Here is a 17,500-nt window from a genome sequence, read left to right on the forward strand (position 1 = left end):
ACTTATTGGTTGCCTTAATTTATTAGTTTCAGTTACTTATTGGTTGCACTTACTTATTGGTTGCATTTATTCATTGGTTGCACTTATTATTACTTCTTAGCTTAAGTTTTAATGAACAAACTTTTGAAAATTATTTTTAGCAAAGCACATTTGTGTTTACAAACCTTTAGTAGCAAGTAAATCTGTGATTATTTTGCAATAATGTAAATGTTCAACAACTTTTGTGGGATTATATGAGCGATACTTTGCACCAGAAGCATATTGGGACTCGAGATTGTGAGCTATAAATAGAGAAGTTAAAAAAATAAAAACATTAAAACAAAACTTAAATAAACATAGAATAAGCTTACTATTTGAATGAATCAATAAAGAATCAGAAATGTGTTTAAACAAAACAATAAGTTCTTTTCTGTCTTCCATTAGCATTGAACGCAACACAACAGCCAGTAAATTTTTCCCGACTTCAACAGACCTTGATAAACAGAATTCATTCTTATCATAAAGAAGAGACAGTTTGCAAAATATTCCAATTAGATTGTATACATTTTCAATTTTGAGCTCTTTTAAAGCAAATCTTAGCTGATCTGAAGACAGCATATTAACCATGCAATTAAATACATTCAACAAAATAGCAGTGTTTAACATTTCTGTTGATTTTATATGTAAATGTCGAAATGCATACAGAACCTTGTCCATGTTATCTAAGGTCATGACTTGGTGAGAATAAGGTTTAGAAAAATCTGAAAATTTAAAGATAGATTGTTCTTTTAATTGGTCTGGAAAACCAAGAGGGTTTGGATTCTTTAAAATATATTCACTAGGCAAGTTTTGTCTAGCACTTTTGCTTTGAAATTGCTTTAAAGGCTCAGTGAATTGACTTATACAGAAACTTAGGTTCTCATCTAGAAAACAAGTTGTAATCAAAATTATTATACAACTAATCAAAAATAAAATTCTATAGAAAAAAAATAGTAATAACTTTTTAATCATATAACAAACACCTTGCAGTTCACCAAGAAGATCGGGTGCAAGACCAACATCAATGGCTGAAAATGGATGCCTAAAATCACAAAACAAAATGCTACTAATAATACTTCATTCCTTTTTTATTTTTTAACAGATAAAAAAAACAGTACACAGATAAATAAAACAGTACACAGATAAATAAAGCAGTACACAGATAATTAAAACAGTACAAAGATAAATAAAACAGTACACAGATTAGAAAAACAGTACACAGATAAATAAAACAGTACACAGATAAAAAAAACAGTACACAGATAAAAAAAATTAATAAAAGAATTCTTGAAAAAAAAATGATGTATCAGCCATTATTATGAAAAGGTTATATTTATAACATCTGTATTTGAGTAACCAAATTTATTAAAATGCTTTTTTTTTTTTTTTTGTCAATATTTAATTTAAAAATTACACATTTATAACACTGTTATAATTAAAGTTATCAAACATTCTACATGTCAGGTGACTTCTACATGTCAGGTGACATGACATGACAGGTGAAAAGAATTAAACATTCTACATGTCAGGTGACTTCATAAGAATATTTTTGTAACATAGTATTATTTTTGAACAGAACATAAAAGTAACACTTTTAATAGGAAGTGATTTTTTTATAACAAGTGAAAAATTTTTCATATCAAGTGAAAAAATTTTTATAATAGGTAACATTATATCATCTCATCATTGGCTCCAGTGTTATTAATTACTAATCTTTTTTTTATCATTGATTATTCTAGAGTTAATAGTTTATAATATAAAATAAAAAATAGATATTAATGGTTATAGAGTATAACCATTAGTTTCTATATTTAATTATGTCTTTAAGTTTCACTACTTATTTACAAAAAAATTTTGATTTTATAATTTTAATTTTCAAAAAAATTAAACTTTAACAGATAAATTACTTTCTACCATCAATATATTAACCTCCTGCCTGATAATACATACCATACTGCTTATCCATTACATGAAAAACCTCCATACTGTTAATTAATACCTATGCTGTTCCACAATTACCCATTATATTGTTTAACCATTACCAGTTATACATTGCATAATGTGGTATCGGTATAGTGGTAGCAATGTAGTGGCAGTTAACCTGTGGTAACTAGTGACAACTACCCAGTACATTTCTTGCACTGTAAAGATACCCAGTCAACTTAAAACCTCTGGATCACATAGTTTGAGCTTATACTATAAAGTTTTTAAAAATGAAAACACAACAACTTTAAATATGAAAACACAACAACTTGATTGGACATAGAATGTTAATAAGAACAATAATTAGATTGTAAAAAGTATAGAGAGAATTTGTATTTTCTTGATGTTTATAAATTAAAATCCATTTATTATACAAGATGTTGTCATTAAAAAAAAAAGATAAAACAGAAAATTTTTTTTATAAATTTATATAATTATCAAATATTGTAATACAATTATTTCTAAAAAACAAATTTTTCACTTAGTAAAAAAAAATTTATCCCAAAATTTTTTTATTACAAAAAAGTTTAAGCAAATTAAAAAATCAATTAAAAAATAAATAACTATATTTTAATTTACAAAATAACTAAAATAATAATTAAATGAAAAAAAAACTTAAAAAATATTAAACAATGATTATAGTTACCCTAATGGAACAGGAACTGAAATTTTTTCCTTTAAGTATTTTTTACGACAATCTTGACAAAGTAGATAATATGGTAACCCTAATCCTGAACCACATTTCCCTTCAAACCAACCGCCAAGGTACATTCCATTACTACTATATCCATAGCTACCACCATCATCACTACTTTTGATTCTACCACAACCTGGATGATTCAATTGCATATGGGAATTGAAATTAGTAACTTTTGTATTGCATATTTCACAACAAACGCAGACTAACTTTATCTAAAGCATTAAATACTAGTACACAAACTATTTTAAGTAACTGGTTTAAATACTTAACTAGCTGCAGGTAACATTTTTTTATTTACAAATAAATTTTAAGTATTCTTAATAAATAAATTTATGAAAATTGAAGTTAATTTAAATAAACACTTATATAAATATTACCTTTGATACAAATTAATTTTTTTCTTTAATTATTTATGTTAAATTTTTCAATAATATTAAAAAAAAACGACACCAAAAGCACAATCCATTATTAAACATCACACATTACACACAGCACAAATACCACACATTATACGCACCACAAACATTTAAAACAATTAAAATTAATTTTATTATTTTAAAATATCATATAGTACATATTCTTGTATGTTTTCATTATTAAACAAATGCAATATTCACCTCATTTGTGAATTCACCCATTTCAAAATCATTATCATCTGTATCAAGAGGATTGTCCTCTGTATCTGAATTAGGATGATCAATCAACCAACCAACAAGTCTCTGAATGGCCTGCTGAGTATTTTCATTGTTTATATCATTGTTAATTTCAAGAGCCATACGAACTTGTGATTCTTCAAAGCCCATTCTTGTGAGCCTTTGGATATATTCAATTTGAGATATATCTTGTGAGCGAGGACTAAATAAAAGTTTTTAATTTTATCATATTTTTGATAATAAGAGTGTGTCCTCAGTTTTGTTTTTAAATATTAAAAAAAGTGACATTATTAAGAAGAATATTATCTAATTATTAAGAGAAGCCATTCAACCAATAAGATTTTAAAACATAATTTAAAGAAACAGTATCACTTAAATTGCTATTTTAGATGAGCACTTTGACATCACACTGAAATAGCCTGCTGCCGGGGGCTTCAGTACATACATTGACTGACAAATAGCCTAACTCGCAGCAGGGTGCTGCTACATCGACTGAAGGTTTGGGATAGGGCAGCAATCTTTTCTTTCATTATTCTTCATTTTTTTCCTCTTTTTTAAAAAAGGCGGTATGATGTAAAGATTAGCAAATATAGTGAGCAAATGCTCATCTAAAACAGCTATAGAAGATATATATATATATATATATATATATATATATATATATATATATATATATATATATATATATATATATATATATATATATATATATGTAGAAAATAAAACTATGCGATTTTCACTACTTTAAGTTTCATGCTATTGTAATCATCATAATTATTTAAAAATAGTTATGCAACATTTGAGTTAACTTGGTCTATCCTAAAACAATGTTTACAACAACACAACAAAAAAATGTTTACTTTCTTTATTTTAATTTATAAAGATGCAGAAGAAGAAGAATTTATAAAGATGCAGAAGAGCTGAATAAATAACAGTGTTGATTTTCAAATGTCATCACAAAATAATAACCTATGAAGCAACTACAAACCTGAAGATTAGATACACATGCTCACAAAAATAGCTTTTATGTATAATTTTACATAACTAGTTTCATTTATATATAACTATTTCAACAATTATATTTTTTTATTTTACCTGATAATTAAAATAGCACGACACTTGAAGTTAACTTTAATTTTTTTCACATTGCAGTTTTAATTTTTACATATATACTATATTACAGCTCTGATTCAGTTTATCAAGCACCTTCTTGAGTATATGCACCTCAAAACAGCATCACTACAAACACACACACATATACACTGTAGATTTCTATAAAAATGAAACTATATTATTAAACTGAGTTCTTTATTTAAGATAATAAGTTTAACCTCAGTTAAACTGATCTTTCTTAAGTAAGATAGATCAGTTTAACTGAGGTTAAACTGATCTATCTTACTTAAAAACATATGAGGTTCATTAGCAGTAGTGAAGGCAACTTACCTAAAAAATTTATATAAAACCTTATTGTGGGCAGATGTAGAGGAAGTCTGTTAACCTTGGATGGTAATAGTGTATAGTATCACAATAAAAATACTCAGTCCTGATCTGCAAAACAAGTTTATGCCAAAAAGGACATTTTGTTGTTAAAAATTGCCATAACTCTTCCATAATTTCATACTTATATAAATTTCATACTTAAATGGCATTATGAAAACTTATCCAATCCACACAAGAAAGGAACCATTGACATTTTTAAAAAATAATTTAGAGAAACATTTTGAATAGCCAAGAGTCAGCCATAATGGGTTTTGCAAAGATCTAAATAAGTGTGCCATCACATATGTTTCAATAGACCAAGATATTTATGTGAACATATTTAGCATTAAAAGTATAATTAACCTATACCCCCCCCCCCTCCAATCTAAAGTGCTTTGTAGCACTGCTAAACTATTTAGAAAAGAAGGTCCAGAGTTGATGCTAGATTTAGTTCTTTTTGCTCTGGTATTTATATGTCATTTCATTTTGATTGTAATTGTTGACAATAGTAATGTGCCATTGGTGTGCAAAACTTGTACAGCAATGGCACATTACTATTGTCTATAATATCACTATTAAAACAGAAAGAATGATTTGCTAATCTGGTTTTGAAGTGCGGTAGTGGTGTAGTGGTTTGAAATGCGGTAGTGGTGTAGTGGTAAGAGCGCTCGCTTTGTAAGCGAGAGGTTCGGAGTTCGACTCCCACCACGTCCCTGGAAGTACCGCGCTCAACTTAGTTTCTCCGCGCAGCGGCCTTGCTCGGCAAGGTTCGTGTTTCGGAGTTAAAGAGTTGAGAGAGGGTTGCACCACGAATAATGACTAAAAAAAAAAAAAATGAGTATCCTCCTTGACTGTAGTGGCCCCCCTCGGGCCTTGGGGAGGTGAATAATATAAAAAAAAAAAAAAAAAAAAAAAAAAGTGCGAAAACTCAATTGATTGATTTCTCCATTCATGAAGCAAAAACTCAATTGATTGATTTCAAAACTTGATTGATTTCTCCAATCAAAAGGATCTAAAGGTTTCTCAATAATTATTGTTGACAGTAAGAAAACCTGTACTTAAACCTATGGAGTGACATTACATAATGGCCTTAAGTAGGACACTCACTTCAATAACAACCACCAAAAATGCTGAGCTGGAATTTTGGTTTTCAATTGCCTGGCATCATATGTTATCTCTTATGATTTTATATGTTATATTTATCATGCCTTAGTTTTTTTTGCATAAGGCGCTTGAATTGTGTTTTCTTAAATCTCTGTCAACATAGAGAAACGTATCAACCATAAAGAAACCTGTTGCAATTATTTGCAACAAGTACCCATGTAAACATTTAAAACATATCAAAGATATGTTTTAGCTGAAAGTGAAAAGAGTTGTATCAATTTTAATCAAGATAATAAATACTTCTAGTTATTCAAATAAATATATTTATGTAAATGTTTATGTTATATCGATCCTCATAATGGTGGCTATCTATACAAAATTAGCAAGAGAATTAATCTATGCTGAAAAATTAAGAGAAGTAATAAAATAGTGGAAAGCTTTGTAACAAAAATTTAACGACCAAAAAAATATGATTATATATAATTGTTATAGATAATTATTTATAAATAGAAAATATGTATGCTGGCAACATGCTAAACAATTACTCGTTGCATGGCAACAATCACTCGCTCCATGGATGATTGCATAACTATCAAAGCTTAAAAAAATATTTAAAATTCTCTACATAACATTAAGTTCATGTGTAGTTGTTGCCAACGTCACCTGCTAAACGTGCACAAGTAAAACATTAATGTTATGTCCAGTTATGTTATGCTACATGTTATGTTAAGCAATGTCCAGTAATTATGATTTACATCTTTTGCAACAAGGTAAGGGTGTGGTTCAGGCATATACTCAATTTAAATCCTATTGAAAACTGTTGGGTAAAATTAGTTTTTTTTAAAAAAAAGTCATGCTTTTTGTTTTATTAAAAAAGTCATGCTTTTGTTTTTTTTTAAAAAAAGTCATCCTTTTTGTTTTATTAAATATTTTTTTTAATAAAAACAAATATTCAGAAGGCTTTTATTTAACAAATGGAATTTTTATTAATGATATGCTATAATATCTTGTATTATTTGTGACATCTGCATATAAATAATATTATATGCAGATATCATACTATATACTACAGCCATAAACAACCTTACACTAAATACAAAAATAAATTAATAATCAATCTGAATGTGAGAAAAACTGAAACAATGATGTTTGGTACTGCATCAAAATGTAATAAATGTAATAAGAATGTTCTCTGTGTAAAATATGATCATGATTTAATCAACACAGTAAAAATCTACAAATATCTAGGATGTAATCATATCTAGGATGAATGCTATCATGTCATTTTAAAGATAAAAAGATTTTCTATTATAATATTTTGCATTTTAATTTAGAAACAGAAAAGATTTTGAAAAATTCCAAACAGTTTTTACAACTGAAATATCCTACATAAAACTCATTTTGTAAATAAATATTAGATATAATTTTATAAATAAATCACGATTCAAAGTTTTTTTTCCCACTCATTTATTTTATTCACTCATTTATAAATTCATACTTAAGATAATTCAATTATCTTAAGTATGAATTTATGTATTTGTGTCTGGCTATATATTCAGAGTTTATGTATGAACATAGTTGTGTGTGTGTTATAAAACAACAATATTTTATATGCATACATTATATGTGTACTGTTGTGGTATATAATATAGTATTATGCACACTATTTATAGCTGATGTTGCCAATTACTATTACGTCTCCAAGATTCAAGTTGTTTAAGAATTTCAGATGAAACTAAATACAGTTGTGATATTAACATGCACAATAATCAACAAACTTTTAGTTAAGAGCTTTTAAAGACAACTTGATTGGTGCAATAGTAATTTTTTTTTGTACTTTTATTTTCTTGTAAAACTTGTTGCTGTACATGTTGTTATAGTGATCAAGTGAAAAATACAATCATACAATTTTAAAAGCCATCAAAAACATTAAAAAAATTTAAAATAATAATAACTGATAAAATAGAAAAACTTACACAATTTGATCATTATCAACTAAAATATTTCTTGAAGTGTTAGGTAATATCCTTGGTCTCCTTAATCTATTCCTCATTCCAAATCGATTCCTTAATCCAGATAAATTCTGGTTGTTAGCTGGTGGAGATTGCGTCAATGGTAAAGTCTGTGTAGGCAATGAAGCTTGCAGTATTTGGTTAACAGCAGTGTTTTGGGATCTTCTCTTGCTTGTATTTTTATTGTTATTTTTTGAACCCAATAGGCTGCTTGCATTAGACGTTTCATTTTCCATATGGGAAATTTCATTCGCTGAAATCAATTGAATTTGATAAGTGAAAAATATATCATCATTTTTTCAAGTATTTGCTTGGCTTTAATGTTTTCAAGAACTTATAGTATTAATTTAATTTAAACTCTAGTAAACCTTAAGTAAATAAAAAATTAAAACTTTTAAAACTTGGTTGTTTTACTAAACACCAATTGCCTCATTAAACAAAAATTTAACTATTAAAAACTTACAAATATGGTCAAGGCTAAAACTTGGTTGTTTGATTAAACACAACACAATGTTTATTGCTCTTTCACATTCACTAAGAATCGGAAACTTTTTTAAAGGAGTTTTGATTTGATCTAGTGGTCCTAAAATCAGCTTTAATGAAACAATCAATTCTTTTGAATGATCATTGTTGATACTGCCTAATTTCTCTGCAATTTCTGATATCTTATTAGTTTCATAGTATGAGGATAATGCTACCACAAACTCAGATGAATTTGTAATTAGACTAATCGATTTCAAATTTAAAAAATATATGGTATAATAGACATTAGATACAAATAAAAAATGATTTTTCTCAATATTAGAAAAATTTTGTTTTTTGTTAGAAGAATTATGCAACTGAATATCAAAATCTTTTAAAAAATTGTTTATTATACAAAATAGTTCCAGTAATTCAACAACAGACAAACCAAACAAAGAAAGTGGTACTGGATCAGATCTCAATTCGCTGGAAAGCATTTCTCTATATAGAAAATAATCATAGTTATTATTTATAAAACTTTTACTAATAAATTTTAGTTTTTATTTTCAATAAATTTAATTGTTAAAAGGAGATATTTTATAAAAAAAAAGAAAAAACAGTTACAAACTGAAAAATTATACTGACTGAAGAACAGGTTGGTCAAGCCACTGTACAGCTACCTTATCATCTCCTGTTGTACCTAGTATAATTCCTTTTCTTTCAGCTTCAGATATACATTTTTGACCTCGAATTAATCCACAATCTACTCCACTCATAACACTTAACATAGGAAAAACTATTTTACAAAATGTAGAAACACATTCATAGCTCATCTAAAAGAATAAAGTCACACGCATATATATATATATATATATATATATATATATATATATATATATATATATATATATATATATATATATATATATATATATATGTACTTCTTTATTATATATTGAAATATTTTATGTTTTTAGCATTAATGATTATAAACAACAATATGGAAAACAATTCAATTCATTACAAACCTGAAAGTCATTTATATTTTTTAAAGCCAAACACATTGCTCTGATTTGAATCGTAAGCATATTTTCCCAGTCTTTTTTAACTGCAAGTTCAACTACAATCCTTCTTATTTGTTCACACAAAGTAACTGGTGATGGTGCACATATTGGTTCTTCAAGCAAAAATACAGGTTTTGTTTTTATTTTTTTTAGATCTTTAATTGTTACCTAGTTATCAAAGTTTATGATTTAAAATTGCATAATATGATTGAAATTAATTTTAAAATTCTATAAAAAATAAACTAATTAAAAAATTACTTTTGAGCCTGGGGTAGAATTATAGAACACTACGATAGGATAGTAAGTGTCATTTGGTAAATTTTCAAAAGCTGTAGTAACTACATCACCATTTTTGCTACAAGACAGAATTCTCTTACTACTGTTGAAATGAAACTTTATAAAGTCATTTTGTGTAAAACTAGGAAGTTTGGAACATCTTTCCCCCTCGTGATATAGATAGCCATTTGATCCATGATAAAGCCACATGTTAGTTGCACTTTCATAATAGTATTCAGAGAAAGGATGTTTGCATATACCAATAAATATACCGGGGTCATTATTAGCATCATGATTGACATAGACCTGCAATTTTGAAGTAATAATAAAAAAGAATTTCCTTAATGTCAGGTTTTTGCTTGTTAGTCACTTTACATACATTATTACTTTTAACACACACACACACACACACACACACACACACACACACACACACACACACACACACACACACACACACACACACACTCACACTTATATATATCTAAAATTTCTTTTAAGCACTAAAAATTTTAATATTTTCATAAACAAGACAAACTTTTTAATTTATAAAACCATTTTAATAATAAAAAATACATGTTTTGACTAACACTAGTCATCTTCGGTTAAAATTAAATATTTAAAATTTGTTAAAATACCTATGAAGGTATTAAAAAAAACAATACAAATGTAATTATTCTTGTACAAACTAATAGTAACAAAATTACAAAAATACAATAAAAAAGTTTTAGATTTGACATCTAACAAATTCAAGTTAAAACTTAAAGAAAGTATGTTCATAGAATGGTTAAACAGATTAACCATATCCAAATGAGACTTTCTGTTTAGCTGCTACTTTCTACACATATTGCGTATCTTTTTAACCTTCTCTTTTGTTATTTCTTATTTCTTTAGTATGACATGATAAACTTTTAAATTGATTTTATTGTATTTTTGTAATAATATTACTATTAGTTTGTACAAGAATAATCACATTTTGTATTGTTTTTTTAAACACCTTTATAGGTATTTTAAACTTTAAATATTTAATTTTAACTGAAGATGACTAGTGTCAGATGAAACATGTATTGTTTTTTATTAATAAAATAGTTTTACAAATTAAAAAATTTGTCTGTTTTATGAATATATATATATATATATATATATATATATATATATATATATATATATATATATATATATATATATATATATACATATATATATATATATATATATATATGCATATATATATATATATATATATATATAACATATATATATATATAACATATATATATATATATATATATATATATATATATATATATATATATATATATATATATATATATATATATATATATATATATATATATATATATATATATATATATATATATATATATATGTGACTGTGATGAAGTTATAGAAGCTCAATTTAAAGAGATTCTCTTTTTCAAAAAACTGAAGTTTCATAAATAGTTTTAGCATAAAAAATATTCTGCTCTCTGAAATTATTTTTAAAACTTTAATAAAATCTTTAACCTAATAAAGAAAATTAATACCTTCCATTCAAAAGATTTTTCATTCAATGGAAAATCTACAACTGCATAACCTGAGTTTCCATCCAAGTGGACAACTGTTGAATTATCTTCAATCATGATATTTTTTGTATTGGGTTTTATAAAGAATACAGTGCAGTCACTTGACTTATCAATAAAAGTTCTAGATTCATATGGATCAACCCAAATAAATTTATACATCAAACAAAAAAGTCTGTTGATGATCTAAAATAAAACAATACTAACAATAAACTTCAAATTTTTTATCACAAATGAAAAATAAAATATACAGAAATTGTGTTACCTGTTTCTGGCATAAACTTGATTGAACTTTTGAACTCAAAATAACTTTTAAAAGCTTTATGACAACAATTTGAAGATAAAATTCACAATATCTCTTTTGTTCTTTAAAAAAATAAACATAATTTTGTACAAAAAAACTTTAAAGCTAAACAAAATATTGCAAATAAAATATAACAAACAAATTCTTTATTACTTTAGATAATTACAACAACGAAAAAATCTATTTCTAAGAAATAACTAAACATTAGTTTAACAAAGGCATCAACTGAACTCTGATATTATAAAATAATATTTTATAAGGATATGAAATATCTTCATATTCAAAAGAAAATAAATATTTCATTACTAAAATATATGGAAATTTCCTTACTTTTTATCATTATCATATAGAGTAAAACAGGGAGTAGATTGAAATAGAGGTTAGAATAAAATAGAGGATATAATGAAATAGTTATGACAATTTTCACTCTTTTGCTCTTAATTATTAAATTATAATACAATTATATATTATGGTTATTATTATATTATTTTGTAATAACTTGACCAAAGTAGAATGAAGTATATAATTAAATGACAATCTTTATTCCTGTGTTTTTTTTACAAATATTTTTCAATCATGTTGTAGAAAATTTTATTCAGGAAAATATATCCCCCATTATAATATATTTTGCTTTTTTTAAAAAAAAAGGGTATAAAACTTTCCATCAGGATGGTTGGAAAGTTTTATACCCTTTGGATAAACAATTCATGCAGTAGCTCTGATATGTACATTCTCACCATTAAAAATACTATAGGTAAATACAGTTACTTCTCAATAACTTCAACCTCCAAGGGACTAAGGAAAATAGTTTGACAGAAGGAATATTAAACTAAAGTGAAATCCTGTTAAGTCGAATTTTAGCTGATTATATCAGCCAAAATTGGATATTAGTTCAAGTTAAGGCAATTTTACTTTATGATAGAGTATAAACATTAAATAATCACCATTATACTAATAAAAGCATAAAAAATGAAGTGAAATATGTTATGTATTGTATTCATGCTATACACTCAAAGGATAAAATAGAAAAAAGTTTAGCAACACAATGACTTCCTTGCTATTTGGTAATAAAATTACGTCTTAAAGCTTGCAATCTTTTATTAAGGAATTTATTAACAATATAAAATAATTGCTTTTTTTTATTATGATTTAATTATTTCCCGAAAAAAAGTTTGACTTAACCAAATAAATTTGCTGAAAGGGAATTAAAAAAATGGTTTGACTTAACAAAGTTTGAGTTATTGGATGTTCGACTTAACGAAAGAATTTTAATAGTAATCAATTAAACAATTTCAAGGGACCAAACGAAACAGTTCGATATAAAAAAGTTTGAAGTAACCAAGTGCTCAACTTACTGGGAACAAAGTTTAATTTTTAGTTTAATATTTAGCCATTTATATTTCAAAATGTACACAATATGTACATTCTCAACATTAAAAGTCAGGTAAATAGTTTAACTTTTGTTTAATCAATTAATTATCAAATTTTATTAATGGAATAGTAGATAATTACATTTCAGTCATAGAGCTTGAAAAATGTTAACAACTAGACCATAGTTATTTGCATTCAAAAAAAATTTCTTGCTAATTTACCAATTCATTTATCTCACATTCTGCAGCCACTTGATGTTGGTATTTATTTCCAGGTCCAAACGGTTTTATGCAGAATATTTAGCAAGTTTTCATAAGAATGATTTATACATCTGCAACCAGATTTTTTTAGCTCTAATTAAGTTTTTTAGACACACATAAACAGTCACTAAATTTTAAAATGCTGGTTTATTTCCAATTGACACCAATCAGCAAAATCGATATGAAGTCAAAATTACAAATTGGTAATACAATTGAGACACCATCATTTTAAACTGAGTCTTATCATCTCAAACACCAGAACCTATGTCAGTACTCTCAGTATCTTAGCCACTGTCTTCTGAATCTCTAAAATCAACTCGCCTGCAACCAACCTTTATTACTATAGAAACGCTATTTAAAAAGAACTTTGAAAAAAAGTTTAAAAGATCTGCTTAATCGCTTGCTGAAGCTTTGCAATAAATGTTTCACATCCAACAGGTTGACACAAAAAAGAAAGGAAAAAGATAGAGGCGCCAATATTTCAAGAGGATTGTTTTGGCCTCAGCCTTAAAAAAAAAATACATAAAATCAAAGAATTAAAAGCTTTCATTCTTTATTTTTATGCATTTTTGTTGTCTCAATAAATTTAAAATACTTGTAAAATTGAAAGATGCTGAAAGCAAAAAAACAGTGTAGTAAGTTAGAAAAGGTAAGCCTAACTTTGGAGAACATCAAATAAATCAAGTAAAACCAGCAACTCTAACAACAACTGCAATCAAGTTAAGAGTAAAAGGTACAGTAAAGTTTTTGGTTCAACAAGTCAAAACAGTGAATTATATCAGTGTAAAACATTAATAAGCAAGGTTTGGTTTTATCAAATATGCATACCAAACAATATGTAACAGGCACAGAGTTTTATTGCACCAAAAACTCAACTGCCAGAATCTCTCAACAACATCACCACAAGAATTTGTGGAAATTGGTTGCTATTTTCAAATGTTATCATTGATTGGTTTTATTTATTGGTTGTTCTTTTAATTAACCATTTTACTCTATTGTTATTTTCCTATATATATATATATATATATATATATATATATATATATATATATATATATATATATATATATATATATATATATATATATATATATATATATATATATATATATATATATATATATATATATATATGTTTTCTAATTTATAATATTGTATAATCTGTATAATTATTAAATATTCTATAACAATCGTATAACTTACTTCATCCATTAATTTTCAAACAAATTACTTGAAAATTGATTGAAAATTAGATTTTAAAAAACATTTTAAAAATGTGCTATGACAAATAGACAATCTGTGCAATGACAATAAATGTGTTCATTGATAAAAAAACAACAGATTCTGGGTGAATCTACTTTTAAAAGTAGTTCTTTTAATTTTTAAATTACTTAATTTCTTTTAAAAGATGTTCTTTTAAATACTTTTAAAAGATGTTCTTTTAAAAGATATTCTTTTAAAAGATATTTTTTTAAAAGATATTCTTTTAAAGATTTTAAAAGATGATCTTTTAATTGTGAAAGTTTAAAAATATTATAGCATTAAATTATTAATGCATGATTGCCATAAAAGCTATCTTTGCAACAAAAAATAATATGCTATATTAGAAAAATCAGGTATTTGGTGCATCGTTAAGTGTTTTGAATAACAATGTTGAGGTCATTATTTAACTATTATTATTATTATTATTATTATTATTATTATTATTATTATTATTGTTATTATTATTATTATTATTATTATTATTATTATTATTATATCATCTATTAAGCGAAACAAGATAAATCATCAATTTTATGACAAGTAATGGAAACAGATCATTAGAACCATTGTAAAAAAATATAATAACAAATTGTTGAAAAATTGCTGTGTTTTAAATTTAAAAACATATTTTCATTTAAAATAGATTATGAAAAAAAAAAAAAAAAAAAATGACTTGTAACTAATAAAAATTTTAACATCTAAACTAGAGAAAATTTTTTTATGCATTTAATTGCATAAAATAATTTGTAATAAAATACCTAAATACTCAAGTAACATATCAATCCAATCATGTTCACATAAATTTTTGCATATAATTGTACTCATAAGACAACACCTTTTAATCACTGTAAGTTGACCAATTTCTTTTTTAAAGTTTTTATGTTGTTGATTTATAAAGTTTGATGGCAAAAGCAACCAATTTTTAATGTCTTTGTGCACTTCTTTGAATAATATATTTATTGATGTTAATTTTATCAAGTCAGAGTGTGACCTAGAAAAAAATAAAGAAAACTATGGCTTTACCAAAGTTTAAAAATCAAAATGGTTTTAAAATACTTTTCTCAATGTAATAAGCAATAAAAATTGCATAAAATCTTACGCCACATATACAAGAAGTGCTTTTTTGAACCTATCAGGAAATAGTTGGTAGTGACTACACAAAGTTGGTGATAATATAACATTTGAAACAGAATCAGAAAATGAAGACATCAATACAGAAGACTTTAAAATCCTCATATAATTTGTAAACTCAAGCTCTTTCACTGGTGAAAACTCATTAAACTGATTTAACATAAAACCAACAGTAATTCCATCATTAAAACTTTCTTGTTCATTAGAACTAACTTCATTTTGATATGCTTCTTCTTGATTGGCAAATATTCTTAAAATGGTTTCTTGATAACTCAAAATCTGTGCTTTTAGACTCGAAGGAATAGATACAATACCATTCTGGAACAGAGATAATGAGTTAACAGAGTTAAAATTAAGCAACACAGATTTCTCTTTGAAAAAAAAAAAGAGACTAAAATGTAAAAAATATAAAGGATTAACACTAAAAAGAAAATAAATTTTTTCAATTTAAAAAAAAAGGATGAAATTTTGAAACTTGAAATGAAAAATTTTAATTTAATAAATTTTTTTAAAATCATTTACAAATAGTGATGCAAATTTACTGTTAAATTTTGATTAAAAATTTTCCGAGAAAATTTTCCAGTAAATTTTAAATCTGATAGGGTAAATTTTGTTTACAAAAAAAAAACTAATAAAAAAATTTAGAAAAGCATTCGGATGGTTTGCACTTATTAAGTTATTTTTGCAACCTTATAAAAGGGGATTATTTGCTTTAAGCACTTAGGCGATTTCTAAATCAACTTGGGGGTTGAAAATGAGGTATGGAACTTAGCATTCAACCAACCATTTTTGACTTTACCTTTACTTCAATACGTGCCTTCAAAACAAATCTCTCAATATTCCAATGAAAACAAAATATGTAAACAAAACATGTAAATCTGCTTCATACTTTTTGGTGCAAATGACTAAAATAATTAACTTCCCTCATTTAAGAGCATTAATTAAAAATGCTGAAGCCTTATCAGTGCTAGATTAAGGGTAGCGTTTTTATTTTAAATCAGGGCCCTGCAGTTTTGGGTGCCCTGATACAAAATAAAAAAATTAAAAATTAAATCTCTGATTAATGATATAGAAAGGGGCTATTTTATAATAATCGTGGGCACCCAAAAATCTTAATCCACCAATGGATTCAATGCAAGATAAGTAAATGAAATCCTATTGTATTGACCAGGGATCAAAAAGTAAGCAACAATCCTAGATAATAGGCTTTTAAATACGACCAATTTTTTTTTTCTTAATTTTTTGGGGCAAAAAACTTAAAAAAAAAAAGAAGAATATTCAGTAGATTAAACAAACATTTCACAAATTTTTTAATTTAACAGCTATATAACACGTGACGTGAAGTGAATGTTATGTAATACATAAGTGAATGAAACAAAAAATTTAATGTATTTTGAATATATTTTAATCAACAATTAACATCATCTTTCTTTTTAAACAAAATTTTTAAACAAAATTTTTCAATATTTACCGGTAAATTTTACCTTAATTTTACCAACCCTATTTACAAAATAAACTAAATTAATTTTTTAACTAATTTCTAACATTACTTTAAAAACTCACAAGGCACACAAATTGTTTTCCACCGATGCATTCTATTCTTTTACCAAATGCTGCACTAAGAAAATGAAGTTGACACATTGGAATAATAGCATCAGACGATGTATTAGCTTTGATTTTATTGTTGAAAACACTGTTTAATATAAACTCTGCAAGAAGCTTTAAACAATCCAGTCTAAACTGAAAAAAATAACAAAAAACAATTTAGTTAACAAAAAGTAATAATAAAAGATAAATACTAAACATACATTTCATAAAGGTTTTCAGCTGAGTAATA

General features: G+C 25.5%; 1 protein-coding gene across 1 annotated transcript in view; it reads right to left on the reverse strand.

Annotated features, from left to right (window-relative positions):
* LOC100204164 (probable E3 ubiquitin-protein ligase HERC1) overlaps nucleotides 1-17,500 on the reverse strand; it is a 105,788-nt gene that overhangs the window by 50,549 nt on the left and 37,739 nt on the right. Inside the window, exons 24-38 of the mRNA XM_065816887.1 lie at nucleotides 17,227-17,403; nucleotides 15,632-15,981; nucleotides 15,291-15,523; nucleotides 11,600-11,700; nucleotides 11,299-11,520; nucleotides 9,734-10,057; nucleotides 9,440-9,643; nucleotides 9,057-9,244; nucleotides 8,413-8,912; nucleotides 7,914-8,202; nucleotides 3,319-3,556; nucleotides 2,648-2,913; nucleotides 1,002-1,060; nucleotides 351-902; nucleotides 165-281 (exon numbers count right to left, since the gene is read on the reverse strand). Coding sequence (XP_065672959.1) covers nucleotides 165-281; nucleotides 351-902; nucleotides 1,002-1,060; nucleotides 2,648-2,913; nucleotides 3,319-3,556; nucleotides 7,914-8,202; nucleotides 8,413-8,912; nucleotides 9,057-9,244; nucleotides 9,440-9,643; nucleotides 9,734-10,057; nucleotides 11,299-11,520; nucleotides 11,600-11,700; nucleotides 15,291-15,523; nucleotides 15,632-15,981; nucleotides 17,227-17,403 — 3,820 coding nt within the window. The remainder of the gene's footprint in view (nucleotides 1-164; nucleotides 282-350; nucleotides 903-1,001; nucleotides 1,061-2,647; nucleotides 2,914-3,318; nucleotides 3,557-7,913; nucleotides 8,203-8,412; nucleotides 8,913-9,056; nucleotides 9,245-9,439; nucleotides 9,644-9,733; nucleotides 10,058-11,298; nucleotides 11,521-11,599; nucleotides 11,701-15,290; nucleotides 15,524-15,631; nucleotides 15,982-17,226; nucleotides 17,404-17,500) is intronic.

Source organism: Hydra vulgaris, chromosome 13, assembly GCF_038396675.1.
Source record: "Hydra vulgaris chromosome 13, alternate assembly HydraT2T_AEP".
NCBI classification, from domain to species: Eukaryota; Metazoa; Cnidaria; class Hydrozoa; order Anthoathecata; family Hydridae; genus Hydra; species Hydra vulgaris.